General features: G+C 40.7%; 1 protein-coding gene across 1 annotated transcript; it reads right to left on the reverse strand.

The window, feature by feature from the left end:
- Window positions 1-865: 865 nt before the first annotated feature.
- Window positions 866-20,395, reverse strand: snrkb (SNF related kinase b). Its single transcript, XM_074632145.1, has 5 exons — window positions 20,160-20,395; window positions 17,934-18,347; window positions 17,026-17,420; window positions 8,083-8,224; window positions 866-5,398 (listed from the first exon to the last, which is right to left on the reverse strand). Exons 2-5 carry the CDS (start codon window positions 18,167-18,169, stop codon window positions 4,285-4,287), a joined length of 1,887 nt encoding a protein of 628 aa, XP_074488246.1. The 5' UTR covers window positions 18,170-18,347; window positions 20,160-20,395; the 3' UTR covers window positions 866-4,284.
- Between the last annotated feature and the right edge of the window lie 340 nt (window positions 20,396-20,735).

A 20,735-nucleotide genomic window follows, 5' to 3' on the forward strand; every position in this document is an offset into this window, starting at 1 on the left:
GATCTAATGCATTCGTCTAAATTTGCAAAAATGTCATTTGTCATGATGTTGAACCAGATAGGACTGATTGCATTCCCCTGACGGATGCCATTTTCTGTTTTGTAGACCTTACATAACTCAGCTCCAACCTTGACTCTAAATTTCCGACCTGTTAAAAATCCATTATCCAGTTCTAAAGCCTCCCTCTCATACCCATTTTACTTACCTTAATAAGCAACCCTTCCCTTCAGTCATGCCTTTTCGATATCAAAGCACACTACTGTCATCAGTCCTTTCATTTTCAGTCTTTTCAGCATCACTAGAGCATAAATTGTGGGTTTTCCATTACAAAACCCAGTCTGACAACTACTCAATAAGCCTCTTTGTTCAACAACATGTGAAACTATAATCCTCTGAGAAGTCAAAGCGATGGGCCTGTGGCTACCACGGTTAGCAGGTTCTTTCCCTGGTTTGGCATATCCCATGTTCTTGACCAAACAGAGTTGTTAAGATTAGCTCCACCTCGACCAACTACGACATTTAAATTCTGCTTACATGTTATTGCATTTACAAAATAATCCAATAACATAACGTGTACACTAATATAATACTGAAGAGCCATTCTGCTGCATAATGAATTTTGATAAAGTACATTTAGGCCTAGCTGATAATACTTGTGTACTTTTACATAAGTACCATTTCACTTGATATTGTGCTTTAGCGGTACACAGTCTCAAACATATGCAGCTGGGGGTCTGGGTTTGGTAATTCAGCCTCATCCAGAAGTTGATATTTAGTGTCCTGTGTGTTTGAGAGAAACAACACTGTACAGTATCACTGTCCACATTCTCTACAAAATCAGCACACTGCACACATTCATCCTGTTGATTTAATCCATTTTTAATAAATAAATACAGAAAAATAAGTTCATGGCTCCATGGAGACGTGGTCCTAGTTACAATACAGGTCAGTAGACACATGGAGGAGAGACAGGCTGCAATCACACAGGTACAAATGATGAGATTTTTATCCCTCTTCTGCACAGATTTTATGCTTCAATGGCTGATGAAATATGAGTGATAATCAGATTTCACATGACATCCGCTCTTTATATAGACGAGGACCGTCCGATCACAGGTCGCACGCTAAAAATCCAATTAGTTGTACCCATGAAGCACCCTTGTTCAGCTTTGGCCTTCTTTAACTTTACAAAATATTTCACTTCTTGTCTCAGCTTCAAAAGAGGAAAAATACAGTGTGTTTGAGAAAATATAGAAACACACAGAGGCATTCTATGGTAAAATGATACCATACGGAGGGATATGGTAGACGGAACCTGCCAAAATTCAAAATAAGGTAATAAACCAATAAATAAATGTAATTAAATGTAGCAAAACTAATTGTGAAAATAAATGTAGCCATTCATTGATTGATAAAATGTGACGACTTGATAATTCTGTTTTAATTTGCTTCTTTATTTATCTATGCTTATATTAATTGTCTTATTTATTTACTCTTCTGTTTAACTTTCCCTTTTATTTATGTTTTTATTTGTATTTTTGAATTTATTTATTTATTTTTGCATTTATCATTTTATTTATTTTAGATGTTTTTATTTATTCATGTATTAATGCAGTCATGTATTTACTTTATCTGCACAATTCTGCCTTTGCATTTCACCCCTTATTCCCCAAAGGGAAAATCATGCTGAAATAAATAAATAAATGCATAAATACACAAATTTAAAAAATAAATATAAATAAAAATAAATGCAAAAATAAATAAATACATTTAAAAATGTATAAAAATAAATACATAAGTAAATAAGGGAATTAATATAAAGATAAATGAATAAAGAGGCAAATCAAATTAAAACAGAAATATAAATTTATGTCACATTTTTATCATTTAATAATTTAATAATATTTTTTTATATTATTGTTGCTGCATTTAATGACATGTTTATTTATTTATCGAGTCATTCGTTTATTTATTTTGGCAGGTTCCGTCCTCCATAGAGACTCCTCAGCCACACAATAACATATCACATCATTCGCTCTAAATGACCACCAAATCTATCCATCAGTCCAAAGATACTGCTTGTAGAAAGCTACCAGCTACAGTAGTCGTATTGTGTGCAATTCATCATTCAGTGGGTTACCTCAAGGTACTTACAGTTACACAAGAACAATGTCCTGTCAGATCCAAGACACATGGAGGTATATTGGTGATAAATAACAGTAATAACATGCACAAAGTCACATATCTCTTCAGAGAATTAATATCTTTGTCACGTTATAAAAACAAATCCAAGAAATTTCCTATCTGAACATCCAAAATAAAACGGTCATGATCAAATATTATTCAACTGTTCAGTATGAATACAAAGTTCAAATACAACGGAAGACCTGCATCCCGATCAATGATCCTATCAATAGTATTATACAGTATGTTAGGACAAGCCATTTTATCAATTAGACTTTAGGGTTAAGAGAGAAGAAAATCATATCATCATCTCAGTCTGAGGCATATATTACACAGTATCATATCATATCATATCATAACAGTCGTTCTTTAATAGAGCTTATATTAAGAGCTTATAAACCAACGAGAGAAGCAGGCTGTGCAAAGGGAAGAGGAAATGAGTGCTACTCTGTAGCAGAAGCTGGTTCAAACTTTAGTCTAATTCATATATTATAAAATATGAAATCGTGGATCTACTGAGTGCCAGACCATTCAGACTTTTAGAGCTTTTTACAGTCGGACCCCAAAATGACACAGAGGCCATGTACAGTATGAAATCCATTTCATCATCGTAGGCACCTTTTAAACAAACCAAACAGACTATAGCTTATTCAGTAAAACTGTTGCAGTCTATCTCTTGTTGTCGTCATCCTTCCTGTAGGTCCAGTATTGTCTGAGGAGGTCAAATCTCCAGCAACACTTGTAGTATATAGAACAACTTTATTGTAATGGTGTGTTCACACCAAGAGCGAAGCAAACTTTTGGCATGGCGCAATTACATACAAAGTCAATGCAAAGAGGCGAACAGACGCAAATTCGTGCAACGCGAACATGCAAAATTTGCCTCATTTGCATGAGTTGAAATATTTCAACTTGAGCAAGAAATTTGCTGACGCTGTGTCGCGAAACCCTCAGTGTTGAGATTCTCCTCCGGTCGTCACTGACGTGGACGAAAAAAATTGGAGGAAATAAATATTGCTGCTCTCTGTGGGCACATAGAGCTACAATAGTTCATCATATTTGGAAAGAGACCGGACGAAACTCTGTGTATAAATTTATGTGTGTAAACCGCAGACTGTTTATGGTAGAAACAACAATGTCGCTCCCGTATTTATGCCTACATGACTTTATCTTGAGTGTTGATGGAGCAGCTACAAAGCCTGGCACTGATCGATCCGATCTCCATTCAGAAAACAAGCATTTTACAAGTCGTTTGCTTGTCGTCTTGCGGACAGACCTGACAAAGCATGAATTCAGACAAATCGGCATCATTATGTTGTCATATCAGCATCCTTTTGATATGTGTATTGAAATTAAATCACATCACAATGTGTATATTTTGGGTTCATTCCGCAGTATCGACGTGTGGCTCGCTAGATACAGTCAGTGCAATGGCACTGAATGTGAATACAGCTCACCGCCGGGTGGTTTTCTGACATATCTGGGACTTCCACAACATATACAGAGCAGCAACCGTGCTTATTTCTCCCATGGTTGATGGTGGAAATGACGGAAAGAAAAGTTGTTGGTATCTATGGCGACAACGCGTCTAGCGCAAATGAACACAAATGATACCGGCGGTCCAACTTGCGCGAGTAAATGCAAAAATTGGCTTCGCTCTTGGTTTGAACACAGCGTTAGACCAACACATTTCGGCCTGTGGCCTTCATCAGGGTCATCACTCATTGGTGCAGTATTGGTCCTAAGCTACAGATTGGACACAGTCTAGTCATTGTAATTCTATGGTTGCTCCTCGTAACAGCAGCAAATGCATGAGGTTCTACTAAGTCCGACTACTGTGCTGTACACCACCTCTAGCTTAACACAATGTTTATTACATGAGCCAATGCTAGAGCCGAGTGTTGTAGGTATGAAGCTGTACACGTCCCGTCCTGCACGCCTGGTGTTTGCTGCTCTCCTGCCTCGAGGTCTCTGCAGCAGAAAGGCTCAGCATGGAGCTCGGCAGTTTGCCACTTCACAAGGTGAAGCCAGCCACCTGCCCACTGCTAACCAGTCTGCATATCCCAAGTGAGCGAGCAGCACATCACAGGCTGGTTTCACTTATAGCACATGGCAGCAGTTGTACTGAGCCAGCGGCAGGATCTTGGGCTTGTTGTGCGTCGGTATGTTGAAGGCCAGAGCTTTCTCACACAGAGGGAACTGAAAGAGTCTCTCGCGCAGCTTTAAGCTGTGTCGTTTCCCCTGCTCCGCCCTGGGAGCAGCCTCGTCCCGGGTCCCTGATGCATTGTGGGGTTGAGATCTGTCTGTTAAGAGGTCATCTCTTCCCCCCTCCTCTGTTTTTTCGTCTTGTTCTCCTGCTCTTCCTGTTTTTTGCGCCTCCTTCTCGTTCAGGATGAGTCTGGAGGAGGACGCAGGGATGGAGGGCACAGAGGATGCAGGGAGGAGAGGAAGAGGTTTGTTGGTGTTGTTGTTAGGTTCTGTCTCCTCGTCCTGTCCTTCCTCTGGGCTTGTGGTGTATGACTGCCCCCTACAGCACGGTACCCCCAAACCAGGCAGAGACGATGGCGGGGCTTGAGGTGTCTGACTGACCGGCTTGTCTCCATGACTGACTGGCTGGTCTGAAATCACACACTCACTGTCTTCTTTCTTTATTTCCATCTCCATCTCTTCCTGCTCCTCCTCTTCCTCCTCCATTATCTCCACTAAGCTTCCTAATTCTTCTTTTTGCTCTTCTTCCCTGCACTCATGATCATCTGCACCATCAAGCATTTCCTCAGCTTCTTTTTCTGGCTCTGTTTCTAACAAAGACGACAAACCTTCACCCTCTTTAGCCAAACTGCCCTCCTCCTTCTCCTCCTCCTCTTCTTCTTCTTCTTCTTCTTCTTCTTCTTCTTCCTCACAGATCTGCTGTAGCGCAGGCAGGTTCTTGGTGACCGGAGGCTCTTCGGCCGGAGGTGGACGGAGGGTGAAGCTGATGCTGGGCTGCCAGGGGCCGGGGAAAGGCTGTTGAGGCGGGGGCCTTGCGGCGAGCAGATCCCCACACTCGGGTACTCCTGAGCGGGGAGAGCTGGGAGAGAGGGCCCCTGAGAGCCAGTGTGGCGGGGCCTCCGGGGTGAGCAGCGCGTCGTCCAGCCCCTGCAGCCAGTCGTGAGCTTCGATCTCCTCGAGTGAGGCGCGGCAAGACGGGTCCTTCTTGAGCATCCTGGAGATCAGGCTGACGGGGGAAAGACAGAGAGGTTTATTGTTTCATTGAAAGGATATAAGCTGCTGTTTGCATCACATTTTGGTTTCAGTCATTACAGAAATTGAATTGACACAGAGAATAATCTGATTTATAGCTGATCTAAATCAGATCTCCACACATCTTAACATCTTACTGAAATTGCTTAAAACCTGCATGAGCTTCTAATGTCCAAAAGGTTGTTCTGTTCTATTCTGCTCCTTTTCTGAAATCAAATACACCATCATGTGACCTGGGGCTAAGTCATATGACAAGTGCTGGTTCAGATGTTCCAGGACGTGCAGATTATCGAACAAACAACTTTGTTGAGGGTATTTCTGCTGGTTGCCTTCTAGAGAACAGGAAATCAGTGTGTGTGTGTTTTGGTTGGAGGTGTGAGGAGTGAAAGTGAAGCGAGAAAACACACGAGTACATGTGAATTGTATTTCGTTCCAGGGATGAGTCTGTGTGCCTCTGACAAAGATTGAAATACGGTTTAAGGAGACGATAGCAAATATTTGATGGACACTCACTGTTTAAAAGCAAAGAAAGTATTCACTGTTTGAGCAAGAACTGTATATACAGCAGGGTGCAGAAGCCTCTGAAATAACTAGGACACTAACAGTATCCACTGAAACGCACACTGATGAGATGATTTCACGGTCAGCAGTTTCTTAACACGGGGTGATCAACCATGTCTATTCCACAGCAGAAAAATCTCAGAATAATGAATAATCAGTCCACAATCAAGAACAGAAAACTTGCAAAGATAACCCAGTCTTTGTATTTTACATATAACTCTTCTTGTTTTCTGAAGCTGTGATCAGAGAGGAACCTTAATCATGTAAACTATTGTTATGGTCTAACACTAGGCTGTGGTGGAAAAGTAAAAATGTCTTAATATCTTTTCCTAACCACTTTTCCTGGACCTCAATGGAAAACGTCACGAGTTCAACGAAAGATGTGAAGGAGAATTCAAAAGGACTTAGGAAAAGACAACTGCGGTGTTAAGAGAATCCGACTGCACTTCACTAGGCTCTGTAATTATGATGCGCCGACGGCAGATGTTATTGACGTGGGTCTGCCGTGGTGAAACTACAATGTTCTGAAGATGGACTACAAAAGGCGCATGTTCGCCCTTAAATAGCTCTTTCAGTGACAGGCTGCTTCACCCGCGGTGTGTGAAAGAGAGATAACGCAGCTTCTTCCTTCCTGCTGCTGTAACACTTTACATCAGCATATAATAAAGGATTATTTTATCTTGAACATGTACAACCCGGTGAAAAATATTACTTCATTACCAAGGTTGGAATTGAAATAAAAAAGTAATATAGGCTACCAGTCACAAAAGTTAATATGATAAATATTAAGTTAATTGTTTGAGTTATGGGGAAGGGGTAGGACCATGTAAGTGTATAGGACTTCTTCCTACTCCTATTCGGACACAACATTTATGTTGATTATTTGTTTATTGACAGTTTGCTATATGTTTACTGTTCATTTTATTAGTTATTCTTGTTTCATTTTTTACTTATTTGTTACATGTTTGAAATAAATAGGGCTGTCAAAGTTAATGTGTTAACTCCAAAAAAAATGTAATGCCACTAATTTCTTTAACGCATTAAGGCAACTTGCACATTTTAGGTTGTAGGGGGCTCAAATTTAAAGCTAGAGTGAAGATACTGGCATCATATGAAACTACAAAACCTAAGGAATCCATTGGTACCATGTCATACCAGCTTGTCGTGAAGAGGCTAAATAGTGTTCCAACTTACGCTAAATTTTGGCGAGGAAAAACTGGCATGGCCATTTTCAAAGGGGTCCCTTGACCTCTGACTTCAAGATATGTGAATGAAAATGGGTTCTATGGGTACCCACGAGTCTCCCCTTTACAGACATGCCCACTTACAATAATCACATGCAGTTTAGGGCAAGTCATAGTCAAGTCAGCACACTGACACACTGACAGCTGTTGTTGCCTGTTGGGCTGCAGTTTGCCATGTTATGATCTGAGCATATTTTTTATGCTAAATGCAGTACCTGTGAGGGTTTCTGGACATTATTTGTCAATGTTTTGTGTTGTTAATTGATTTCCAATAATAAATATATACATACATTTGCATGAAGCAATCATATTTGTCCACTCCCATGTTGATAAGAGTATTAAATACTTGACAAATCTCCCTTTAAGGTACATTTTGAACAGATAAAAAATGTGTGATTAATTTGCAATTAATCGTGATTAAATATTTGAATCGATTGACAGCCCTAAAATAAATAAAAATAAAGAGCAACGAAATGGTTCACTCATATTTATCAATATGAATCCGAATTACTATATGACTGTATGAAAATAATTGTTAAATCTATGCAAGACAGGCCTATCGTTTGTTTTCATGAACAGCCGAATGGTGCGTCGCTTTGAATGTTGCAGCTGCAAGGAATTGTGGGACGACATTATCTCCTTTCCTTTCATAAGGATGGTCCAGTGTATCCTATGCTAAAGGAGATGAGAAAGGAAGCATTGAAGCACCTTTCATTAGCATTTAGAGAATTCGACCAGCTCTTATCATGGCTGCTACTTAAGTACTTCCGGGTCATTTCACTTCGTCAGGGAACTTTCCTAAGCAAAAAAAGAGTTTTCGACCACAGCCCTGGTGTCATTTATCGGTACTCACTCTCTGCAGTCGTCTGAAACGTGTTTGGGGACGCAGTAGCGACAGTCCAGAATCATGACCAGAGTCTCACTGTCGTTGGTTTCCTGGAAGGGAGGGACTCCACACACCAGCATGTACAGGATCACCCCAAGAGACCAGATATCTGGAACACACACACACACACGCACACATGCACACATGCACACACGCACACACACACACACACACACACACACACACACACACACACACACACACACACACACACAGAGAAAAGCAAAAAAATTAGCCTTAAATAGCAAATCATGTCAGGCCTTAAAAAAGCCCACAATCCCTCAGCTATCAGATCATATTTAGAATTCTGTGAGCCTCGTAGTTCATAAAGGATATTTAAAAATAAATGTCCCTTTTGAATTTGTCTTGAAAACACCCCTGTACTTATTTTCTAAAGCAGCCCACAGATGAGGTGAACATCTGATTCTGTCCTACAAATCTACAAAAAAAGGATCAACTCTGGGTCACGGTATAAATATCAGAATTATTTATACTCTCTGTTTTTCCCATGCCTCCTCCACATCCTCGACAGAGAGGTCAGAGGTCAGGGTAAGCAACAGGGCGGCGTTCCTGCCGAGTGGTACATAAGGTTACATTAGGGCATTCCTCAATGAAGTGGGAAAATATGAGAGGAAAGTGCATGAGTAACAGCTGAATGACCAATTTTAAAGTATGAGGCCAAAGCTGCAGACAGCTGGGCTTGACCCCTGACTCAAACACACACACAATGACACTCACACACACAGGCTTCCTGCTGCTGACCGACAGTGCTGACTATGTGTTCTTTTTCCCGTCTCCACCCTTTCCTTCCTCCTCTCCCCCCCCTCCCTCTATCGTCCTCATGCACATGCAGTGAGAGGAGATCCATGCAAACTCAGAACAGCCTGAACCAGGAGAGAACAGTGTGGCGACCGCTTCAAGGAAACACACACACACACACACACACACACACACACACACACACACACACACACACATGCAGGAGGAAAGGGAGCTGAGGGCTGAAGGCCATTACAAACAGAGGGTCTGTTGTGGTGTTGTGCTATTCTGAGAATGATCTTGCTTTCCCTCTTTTTTTCTGTCTCTACTTGTGTTTCTCCCAAACACTGGGAATAGGAACACTGCACATGCTGTTCACATTGTGTGTTACCGCTGATGTAACGCTAGAAATAAAGCCAGATCACATATCTAAGAAATGCCGGCTCTGCTAATATCACATTTGTTCTGCGAGTCAGTTAAAGGACATTTCCAGTTATATTTTTTACTTTTTCCTCCCAGTTTTTGCTATCTTAACCTTTCATCAGTTTAGTCATTATCACCGTAAAGTTTCACAAGGACCACTGCACTCCATGTATAAAAACTAGGGCTGATTAAAATGTTCAAGCAAGATTAATCAGACGATTGTCTTTAGTTAATTGTGATTACTCGCAAATTAATCACACATTTTGTATCTGTTCAAAATGTACCTTAAAAGGGAGATTTGTCAAGTATTTAATACCATTATAAAGTGGGTAAATATGCTGTTTTACGCAAATGTAGGTATACATTTATTATGCATGACAAATATTGTCCAGAAACCCTCACAGGTACTACATATAGCATACAAAATATGCTCAATCATAACATGGCAAACTGCAGCCCAACAGGCAACAACAGCTGTCAGTGTGTCAGTGTGCTGACTTGACTATGACTTGCCCCAAACTGCATGTGATTATCATAAAGTGGGCATGTCTGCAAAAGGGAGACTTGTGGGTACCCATAGAACCCATTTTCATTCACATATCTTGAGCTCAGAGATCAAGGGACCCCTTTGAAAATGGTCATGCCAGTTTTCCCTCGCCAAAATTTAGCCTTAGTGTGGAGCGTCATTTGGCCTCCTTCACGACAAGCTAGTATGACATGGTTGGTACCAATGGATTCACTAGGTTTTCTAGTTTCATATGATGCCAGAGACTTCCCTCTAGCTGAGTCCGCTACAACCGAAGAAAGATCGATATTGCAAGTTATGTTAATGCATTAACTCTGACAACCCTAATTTTCACTTCGTCTAAATACTTTGCTTTATGAGCAAATACCTGCAGAACTAATAACAATCCATCAGTCTTAGCTGTACTTGATGTTTAAGCTAACATGGTAAACTGAGATGGAGAACATGGTAAATATGACACCTGTTAAACATGAGCATGTTAGCATGCTGACGTTAGCATTTATCTCAAAGCACCACTGTGCCTCAGTACAGCCTCACAGAGCTGCCGGCATGGCAACATTGTGAGCATACCTAATCATTTCTTACATTTATTATTAGACTGCTGACAAAAGTGGAAATCATGCTATTTTTGCCACATGAATCTACTTTTTAAAAAAAGTTGATATCAACTTCCTTTTCTGAGAATATACATACCGAGCATTCGATATGATAAGAATGTGCATCATTGCTTGCGCAATCAACTTGCCAATTAGTTCACACATAACACATGTAATTGTGCAATATGCACATGTTTTAGAATACAAATAATCATTGGATTACAGTGATCTGGACACTTTACAGTGAGATTAATGAGCAATAATAAACAGTTGTACTTGTTTCAGCAAAAACTTGATAAATGCCAGATGATGTCCAACACCTTGCCTTTGTAAATTAACTTTTTCATTAGAAAAAAATTTCATTTTTTTTTTTTCATTTTCCAAAGCAGATTAGAGAGACCGATTTAAAAACTCTTCTCATTCAGAACACAATAACAATCCAAACACTGTGGTTCATTCTCACGTACCAGTCCCATGTGTGATAAGCCATTGTCCCTCATTATACTCATGATGGTCCAAACAACGGCCCTCAGTCCTCGGCATACAATATACACTCACGTGCACGCCCACGGGAACGCTCATTTCAGTCTAGAGAAGTGTTATGCAAACAGGGAGGAGAAGCTACTGAGTGCTGGGAGTGGACTTTTCTCTGCTCGCTGGGGAATATCACACATTCTCACCGTGCATTAGTGGCCTGCTGACAGCACAAACATCAACTCCACTCACACACTATAAACCAGATGTTGAGATACAGAAGCTTGTGCAGAGAGTTCAGCAGTACAGCAAAGAGGAGCGGAGTGACTGATCCCTGTTCTGTGTTTGGCTCCTTGGCTCTTTTTAAGGGCTGCCTCTTTGAAGTGCGCATTCCATGACCAAATACGTCATGAGGGGTCAACAAAGTCAGCCCCGTTCCAAAGGGACCTCCTAGTTCAGACAAAAAAATGAAGCCCTTTTTTGCCCACATTTGGAGGACAAAACTGCAGTATCCCAGCATTCATTGCATGGCTGTAGCTAAATTAAATGGTGCATTCAGGTCATCAGTCACTGATAAACATAATGTATGATATGAACTGGACCAATTATGAAGCTATTTTTTCTCATGATCTTGATTATTCTGACATGATTATCTTCTAACTGTGATATAATGATCCTGATAAAGCTGGGAAGCAGATGATTGTAAACATTTATTGTTTTCTTTAACTGATATAGGGATCATAGTATGAGTTTATGTAGTCACTTTATGAAGTCCCACTCTGGTCTGTCTAAGATTGCATTTTTTAAAAATTGGAAATCAAATGAGCTTCATGGATAATATAAGACATGTTGCATGTTCTTAAAATATGTGCACGCTCTCTTAAAACAGCAATTATAATCTTGCAAGATTTGACCACTGCAAGAGTTGATTTTAAAGGTCTTATTAATAACACTTTTATGTAGACAAATAAAAAAAAAATAAAAAAAACACCTTTTCCTGAAAAAAATAAATATGATTGTGAATAATCATTTAAAAAATGTTGGCAGGTCAAAAATGAATGTTTTGTTTATCTCTGTGGAAGATATCTGACATTTGGTTCCCATTTCTAACAAGGCTTGTGAACCAAAAAGTAAAACGACGTTGGTATCACGTGGTATCTCTGAGTCGTCAGTTAGTGTGGAAAAAACAGATAAATAGCTGAGATTGATGGTAACTGCCTGGCAACGACTTGTTGTGAAGTAAATGCAAAGGAACGGGGGAGGGAGAATGCAACATCTAGTGGCTGAATGTTATTAATAGCACCTTTAAAGGGTACTCTAGAAATTTAGAGTCACATCAAAGCAGGAGACTTGCGAGAGACAGATTCAAAGCTGATTCTGAATTTTAGTTTCTAGTGTGGGTTTAGTTCCAATATACTGGATGCTACATTTCCCATAACGCAACTCAGTTGCATCTATTGTTAGACTGTCCCTGATGACATCATCAGGGTTATTTTCTTAAAATTTTGAAATCTCCTCCATAGCCGCAGAAGACGTTACACAACTGTTTTTTTTCACAGGCTGAGTGATACTCTCCATGACAGGTCAACTGATCCTCTTATGTAAAATTGGTGGAGTGCCCCTTTAAAAAAATATGGGACAGACTTTGTTATGAACTGACTAAATGCAACATAGTTTTAGATTAAGCAGCAGATTTTGTGATAGTTTGTAGTTGGAATCAATGAGGTGGACAATTGGTGTCCACTTCCTTTACAAACTCACTCGCACATACTGTTCCCAAATGAATCATTTATCATTCGTGTTATGCAATTTCCCCCATAGTGATCACTGTTTTTGTATTTTGTTGCTAAAATGGATGATTTATATTTCTAACACGTCTAGGGGGTGTGCTGGTGCTGAGATTTGCGAGCTTTGGAAAAGTCCTTGTTGATATAAACACTCCAGCAGTCTTCAGGTTGATATGAAAACACTGACAAAAAAGGTTTTGTCTGAAAAACCTCTCTGGCGTTTGATGTCCTGTTCCCAGCTGGGCGACAAGCAACCATCACCCTCCACCAGTGGTGAAACTTTGTTACAGTAAGTATTTTTGGGAGTACTGTACATATTTTTGTTAACTTTCACATTTACTCCACTACATTTCCTAAATAAAATGTATAGTTTTACTCCGATACATTTCCCCTGAGCATCTTCGTTACTATTGCATGTCAGATGCAGGTGTAATGTAGCCTCCCTTTTCAAGGTGGTGTACATGTTAAGAGGAATAAACTTTATAAATCTCAAAATTCGGACTGCTTGCTTTTTTATTAACAGCATTTACTTGTACCTTACTTTCAATACTTAAGTACATTTAATATCAGAAAATTACTTTTGATACTTAAATAAGTACAGTAAATATCAGACACTTTGAGGCTTTTACTCAAGTAATGTTCTAATAGGTTACTTTAACTTCTAATAAAGTAATTTTCTGGTGAGATATTTGTACTTTTTCTCAAGTGTGGCTTTCGGGTACTTCATCCACCACTGCCCTCCACCCTGGGGCAGAGAGATGAGTATATACGATGTGACAGCCAGCCAAAGAGGAGGCATGGAAAGTCATTATTCTAAATGAAACTTTTTGCTGTGGTTCAATACATCACACTTTGTGGACACTGGACGGCATACCAGAGAGCTCTAACCCAACTCGATCTCAGATTTAATTAATGTGGCTGACTTACTTTCAGTCATCTTCTTCATCTTGTAAATGCTCTTTAAAGAATGGGACTATCACCAAAACCAGCCATCTACTGTTAGTTCGTTCTCCCATCGAACTACATTTTTGCTGCACATATAAAAGTGATGTTACATGTGATGGTTACAAACTATCCTAACCATAACTATTCGAGGTCATTGCCTAAACTTAACTATTCGAGATCAATGCCTAACCTTAACTATCTCGCGAGAGTTTCCCAACTTTGCGGGCACCCTTCTAGCCACTACCAAAAAAAAGGTGCTTTTTCAGGGACGACAGGGCTGGAAAAAAGAACAGTAGCGTGAAGTGTCCTGGGGCGGCACGTCAACAAGCGCTTACGTGCGCCTTGTCGCCTCCGGTGTGGGGAGTGTACATAGAAAACAATAGGGGAGGCTGTTATGACACGCGCCGGTGTGCGATAGCCTTTAAAGTCTGTGACGTGAAGCCTAATATTAACACTTAGACCTCAAAAACACACTTGCGCGCACAGTGAGATATTATGTAACTGTAGGCCGTGTTTAACGAGACCTAATTGACCCTCGTGTCTCTCCTCCACATCATATGACTATCATCAAACACACACACACACACACACACACTCTAACAGAGCACACATATACTGCAAAGACTCCCAGCAGCGAAGGAACCACAGTGAATTAAACTGCAGTCTGTTTATAGACAGAAATATCAAAGAGACACAGGGAACAGTCTGTGTGTGTGTGTTTGTGTGTGTGTGTGTGTGTAGAGACGGGTTTATGAGTCACCTTACTAAGCTGAGATCAATAAGGGACATCTCTTCCTCTGTGCAGCTCAGGATTATCACTCATACACATTATTGGTGTGTGTGTGTGTGTGTCTGTGGGTGAAGTGATGATATAATCGTGGAATCCACAGGTTGAATCGTGTTAAAATAGAACAAAAAAGTGCACTTGAGTTGAGGTGAAGCAGGAAACAGTCTTGGAGGATGTTAATAATAACACACACGGATGGATTTAAAGGGACGCCCTTCGTGTGGACGCTTTTAGAAACAGGAACTAACATGAAAAAGAGGAACTAATGCAATAGATAAGTCATGTTGAAGTTATGGATGCATGTGAGCAGTGTTTCTTCATCACCACTCTGTCCTTTTCACGCTCTTGGTTAACGAAGAACACCATCCCACCCAAGGCTATTATAAGCAGTCAACGACATAAGTCAAAATGAGGAAAAGGAAACTCAAGACTTTTAGTTTCTTAAATCACTTTCAGCAATTTTTTGATGTATCATGACTCTACAAGTATTGTGATTTATTGCAATTTTTGTTGACTTATTTAACACTAGACCATGGGAAAAAGTTGAATAATACACTTCTATGGACTTTTACTTTGGAAAATATCTAAATTAATGCATAGACTCAAATGAAGCAAATATATTGATTCTGGCATTAAAAAATGAATTGATTTCAAAGAGATTTTTTTCCTATCCCTAGTTGGGATACATTTGTATTCAGTGCAGATGCTTTTGTTGTCGCCAGAATAAATAGCGCACAAACCCTGCCAAAATCCATCATAGTCCAGCTTAGCAGATAAGACCACCAACCTCCCTGAAGTGGACATGCTGTGCGTCCCCCCCAGGAGACAGGGGACCAAACCCGTCAGTTTTCCTTCTGTTCCTATAATGTCAGATTGTACAATCTACCGGCCGGCCTCCCCTCTAATGTCACACAGATCCTAGCAGTGCAGACCAACCTTCCTACTATGGATGAACAGTGATAAACAGTGATGCATAGCACATTCCGTTTCTGCTATCTATCTCTGTCTTTCTCTCTCTCACACACACACGCACGCACGCACACACACACACACACACACACACAAATGCTTGCTATGCAGTGTGAGAGACCAGTGGTGAGCTGCAGTGTTTGGCTCCGCTGCAGAACGTGCCCGGTTGGCTCAGGACTGGCTGGCTTGCTTAGACTGACCCAGATACACACACTAATCCTTTATGGACATTGCACACACACATACTGTACAAACACACACACAGATCCGCAGATACACACAGTCAGACACAAACAAATACAAGCATATAAATATAGACGGGAACACAGAGCAGGAACACACACACACACTAAGATACAAGAAAATACAAAGGAATACACACACAGAGTCAAGGGGACAAATGTGGCCACACAAATCCTCTCACACACACACACACACACACACACACACACACACACACACACACACACACACACACACACACACACACAAGCTCATGCAAACAGGCACTATTAGAAAGATTACAGCCCTTCAGATGAATTTGGCATATGGACTGTTTATCATGGTATCAGTTTGTTGTTTTTGTTTCACAGTTCATTCACAGCAAATTACACTTAAACATTTTAACTGTACCTCATCTTCATCTGCTGATAGTGTCGTATGGTCGAAAGCTCCAGAACGGCTACTAAATGGACCTTTAAGTAAGACGTCTTTGTCAACTGCTCTATCTGAGGTCAAGTTCTTAAAGTACTCAGAAACAAAAAGAAAATTCAAATATTTACTAGTCCAACTGGGCAAACTCTGATGGTGGGATCTGATGAGGATTGTGGCATATGATAGAAAGCTCCGGATCAGCTACTAAAGGGCCCTCGAGGTAAGATTGCTCTGTTCAGGGTGGAAAATAATTGAATTACATCAGTTAAGCTTAAATGGATTTGAATTAAGATTTTAGATTTAGACAGATTTTCATCCATACTTCCTCGATAGCAATATTTTAAATGCTGATCTCAGAACAGAATGACTATTGTTTTCCATACAGCCTCTGGCCAGAGTCTGAAATGAACTTTTTTCACTGCCTGCCACTGTGGCCTCTCTATTATATATTTAATATTGATGTGAAAACATCTCCATCAAACAACTGAACATAACTTAATTTTGCAACATTACATTTGAACACATTATGATAACGTTAGAATTTACTTTTGCCCCATTTTCACTGAACAGAGTTTGACCATAATATAACTCAATGGCACCGCCGTTATGTTACTAGCTTTGTTTTTTAACCGAGCAGGACTGTGCTGCCCACCGGCTGCTTACAGGTAACGTTACTAACTCTCCAAGGAGATGCCAAGGAATTGGACAACTAGGAACTGGTTCTCAACAGAAACTGATTCTCTATTCCCATCCCTAGCATCCAAAGTGATGAATGGCCTGGCGATTTTATCCACCACTGCCAACAATTTACCCACATTTGGCAGGTGCTAAATTCATACCCTGACAATGGCTACGATTTGAATGTATGCAAGTGTGTTATGTCCGCATCAGCAACACAAGTAATGTGTGTAACTAGAAGCCTGCACATATTCAGTTTCAACACTCCCAAGATGCAAAAAAAAAAAAAGTCAACGTTTTTCTGTTTCTTACCCACAGCTGGAGCATCATATTCTTCTCCCAGCAGAATCTCTGGAGCGGAGTACGCCAGCGACCCGCAGCTGGTGGCCAACATCGTTCCGGGTTGGAATAAGTTGCTGAACCCAAAGTCTGTCAGCTTCACCGCCCCCTGCTGGGGAAAGAACACCACGTTCTCTGGCTTCAGGTCACGGTGCACCACGTGGAGCCGATGGCAGTACGCCACGGCGTGCACGATCTGGGCGAAATGACGCTTGGCGATACCCTCGGCCACACCTCCCTCGTGGCGGAGGATGTAGTCGTAGAGGTCGCCCCCTTCGGCCAGCTCCATGACCAGGTAGAGGGTGGTGGGCGTGTCGATGACCTCGTAGAGGCGGACCACGTTGGGATGCTGCACCAGCCTCATGCATCTGAAAATAATAAGTAATGTCGGTGAGATAATTGTCGGGGTAATTCAAGGAGAATATTAGCTTTTAATAGAGTTTTAAATAAGGATGCTTTGAGGTAACTCCGTCAGAGCACCTTACCACCACCTTATTTTCTTTTTTTGTTCCATATTTGGCTCAGATACAATTCAGATGGTCCAGTCTAAAATCAGTATGTCTGTCTGAAATCCCATTAAAACTGACCTAAAACAAATAACTGCAAAAATGCTCACACTTTTGTTCTTCAATCAGTTGTAACCTTTTTTCTAAACTTAAATGTCTTGTTCGTAACATTTTTATGTAGATATATATATATATTTTTAAAAAATACATCTACAGAGCTTTTAGAAAGGTGCCAAATAAAAGTATGGCTTTTCCTGAAAAAAAATATAGTGTAGTAAAAATATAATATTCAACATCTAGTGGCTGAATGTTATCAATGTTATCAATAGCACCTTTAAACTTTTCTTTCAACCTTAATGTTTCAGTGTTCTTTACCTCACTTCCTGTAAGAGGTGGCTTGTTGCCATAACATCAAGTTTTGTCTTGTCAATCATCTTGACAGCAACCAGTTGCCTGGTGCTGACATGACGAGCCAGCTTGACCACGGCGAAGTGGCCCCTGCCCAACGTCCGACCAAGATGGTACAGTCCGCTGAGATCAGAGCGCCCGGGGCTGCTCCTGGGCTCGAGATGTCCATCCTGGGCTGAGGGTATCTCTCCAGAGGAGTCCATGTTTGAAACAAAGGGGGGATTCAGAGGCAGGGGGAGGGACTGAACTGGAGGGCTTCCGGAAAAGATGGAGAGAGGGACAAAAAGGAAATAGGAGACGGAAAATAGTTGTGTCAAGGTGTCGGGGACAGAGGGAGGAGGGGGTGCAGGGCAGCAAAGTTCCTCACTGATGGGGAGTTGCCTGCAGGACAAAGAAAAGACAACACAATGAGACAAAATGATGATGATTTTGGCCTTGGCCCAAAGGGAAAAGAGCTTAGATGAGGTCAGCTGCTGCTAATGCCTCATCCTTTCAAGCACTAGACCAGATTGATATTTTACATCTTTTAACAAAAGCAGAGGAGACAGAAAGTTTAAATTAAGTAGTAGTAATGTATAAGATTATACATTATGCCATTATACATTATTCAATCATCTAAATCTGCATCCACTTTTAAAAAACTTTTCAAAACACATTTTTTTAGGATAGCATTCTTATAAGATCCCGATGTTTAATGTCTGTATATGTATATGTGTTCTTATGTGCCTATGTGTGGTGAAGCATGTGTACAGAGCATGTGTGTATGGGTATATATATGTATGTATACATCTGTTTGTGTATGCATGTATATATTCATACACATTAATGTACTGAATATATATTAAGGCTGTCAAAGTTAACGCGATAATAACGCATTAATGCAACTTGCAATTTTTATACTGGCATCATATGAAACTAGATAACCTAATGAATCCATTGGTACCAATCATGTCATACTAGCTTGTTGCGGAGGAGGCTAAATAACGCTCCAAACTTACGCTAAATTTTGGCGAAGAAGAAATAGCATGGCCATTTTCATTTACCTGTGAAGGTTTCTGGACAATATTTGTCATTGTGTTGTTAATTGATTTCCAATAATAAATATATACATTTGTTTGCATAAAGCAAGCATATTTATCCACACCCATGTTGATAAGAGTATTAAATAATTGACAAATCTCTCTTGGAGGTTCATTTAAAAAGATAAAAAAATGTGTGATTAATTTGTGATTAATCGCGATTAACTATGGATAATCATGCGATTAAATATTTTAATCGATTGGCAGCCCAAATATACTGTATATATATAAATATTTTTTATCACCTTTTTCTACAAATGTTCTACTTTATTATTATTGATATGTTCTGTTTTAACAGTTACCTTAGTCTTTACTTTATCTATCTGCTTTTATTGTCTTGTGAAGCACTTTGCAACATCTGTTTTGAAAAGTTCTCTATAAATACATTTATTATTATTATTATTTATTATTATTAGTACAATGGGAGCAGTTGAGGGTAAAATATTATTTTATTGTCTGTGATGTTGAGGGCTGTGTTTGGCTCTATCTCAAATAACACCCATCCAGCACAAATGGCAAATCAATACTGTAACAGGAAACCATAATGTATGTGTGTGTGTGTGTGTGTGTGTGTGTTTGTAAGTGTGTGTGCGTGTGTTTGTGTGTATATGTGTGTGTGTCATTAGTTTGGCTAAGAGGGTCAGAAGGTGGCATTAGACTTGATGATGTCATCATCAGACCTCCCCCAGGGGTAACAAGTTCATCATCATCTTCATCACCATGGTGATCATCAACTGTCAACTTCACTGCTGTTATCTGTTATCCTCGTCATCCTCATCACTTCTTCATCACTACATATGGCTGCATCACTGTGCAGCCCCTCTCTCTCACAGCTGCAGCAGGCCTCACCGTGTTAATAAGCTGTATACAGTAGTTATCAGACTCTAAACACTAAACACTGCGTAGTTAGATGCTGCTGCTGCTCTTGAGAGGGAAAGGCCAGTTTGTTCTCTACTTGGCCTCAACTGCAGTCCCGAGTTAGGCTCATGTAGTCCTCCTCCTGCTGCTCAACAACCTCCAGAACAACCCGACACACCGACAAGCTGCCGGAGAGAGAGACACCGACACACCGACAAGCTGCCGGAGAGACGGTGATGAGAAACACTCAACTTACCATCGTTGTGTAAATATCCCGCAGCCGTTAGTCAGCCGTTAGTCAGCTAACGGTTCTTAACGTCCGCTCCGCAGCCTCCTCGCACTCCGGTGAACTCAGACGTAGAAACCGACCGCGCCGCCTGCTCGCTCTCTTTCATAATACTCCATGTTCGCGGTCCATGTGTGAACATACTTTTCTCTCATGACCAACCGACTCGACTCATCCCACCGTCTCTGAGAGCTGAGTGTGTGTGTGTGACCGCGCTCCGCATATAGATAGAGAGGGGACTAGTGATGTGTTGGTTACGAACGAGCTGGTTCATTGAGCCGGCTCTTTAAAGTGAACAATAATGGTACGTGTCCACAGGCTCCGTGCATTCCACGCTCCCCATTCATTGTCTATGTAAGCAGCCGTGCATTGCATTCTGGTAGCGTGGCGTCGCGATTCAAGAAATGGAGCGTCACGACGCCCGCTCCTCATTTGCATAAAGTTGAGGTATAGTCTACTTTATGCAATCACGGGCGTCCAACGCGACTCGCCGCCTCTCGAAACTCCAGAGAATCTTTTAAAATAAAAGTTGTCGATCGAAAATAA

Source organism: Sebastes fasciatus, chromosome 4, assembly GCF_043250625.1.
Source record: "Sebastes fasciatus isolate fSebFas1 chromosome 4, fSebFas1.pri, whole genome shotgun sequence".
NCBI lineage: Eukaryota > Metazoa > Chordata > Actinopteri > Perciformes > Sebastidae > Sebastes > Sebastes fasciatus.

What these genes read in the sequence shown, in the direction of transcription:
- snrkb (XM_074632145.1), bottom strand. Translation starts at nt 18,169, where the DNA reads ATGGACTCCTCTGGAGAGATACCCTCAGCCCAGGATGGACATCTCGAG. An exon ending in CACCTCTTACAGGAAGTGAG is followed by an intron (nt 17,421 to 17,933) that starts GTAAAGAACACT and finishes TATTATTTTCAG; the next exon opens with ATGCATGAGGCTGGTGCAGC. An exon ending in ATATGATGCTCCAGCTGTGG is followed by an intron (nt 8,225 to 17,025) that starts GTAAGAAACAGA and finishes TGTGTGTTCCAG; the next exon opens with ATATCTGGTCTCTTGGGGTG.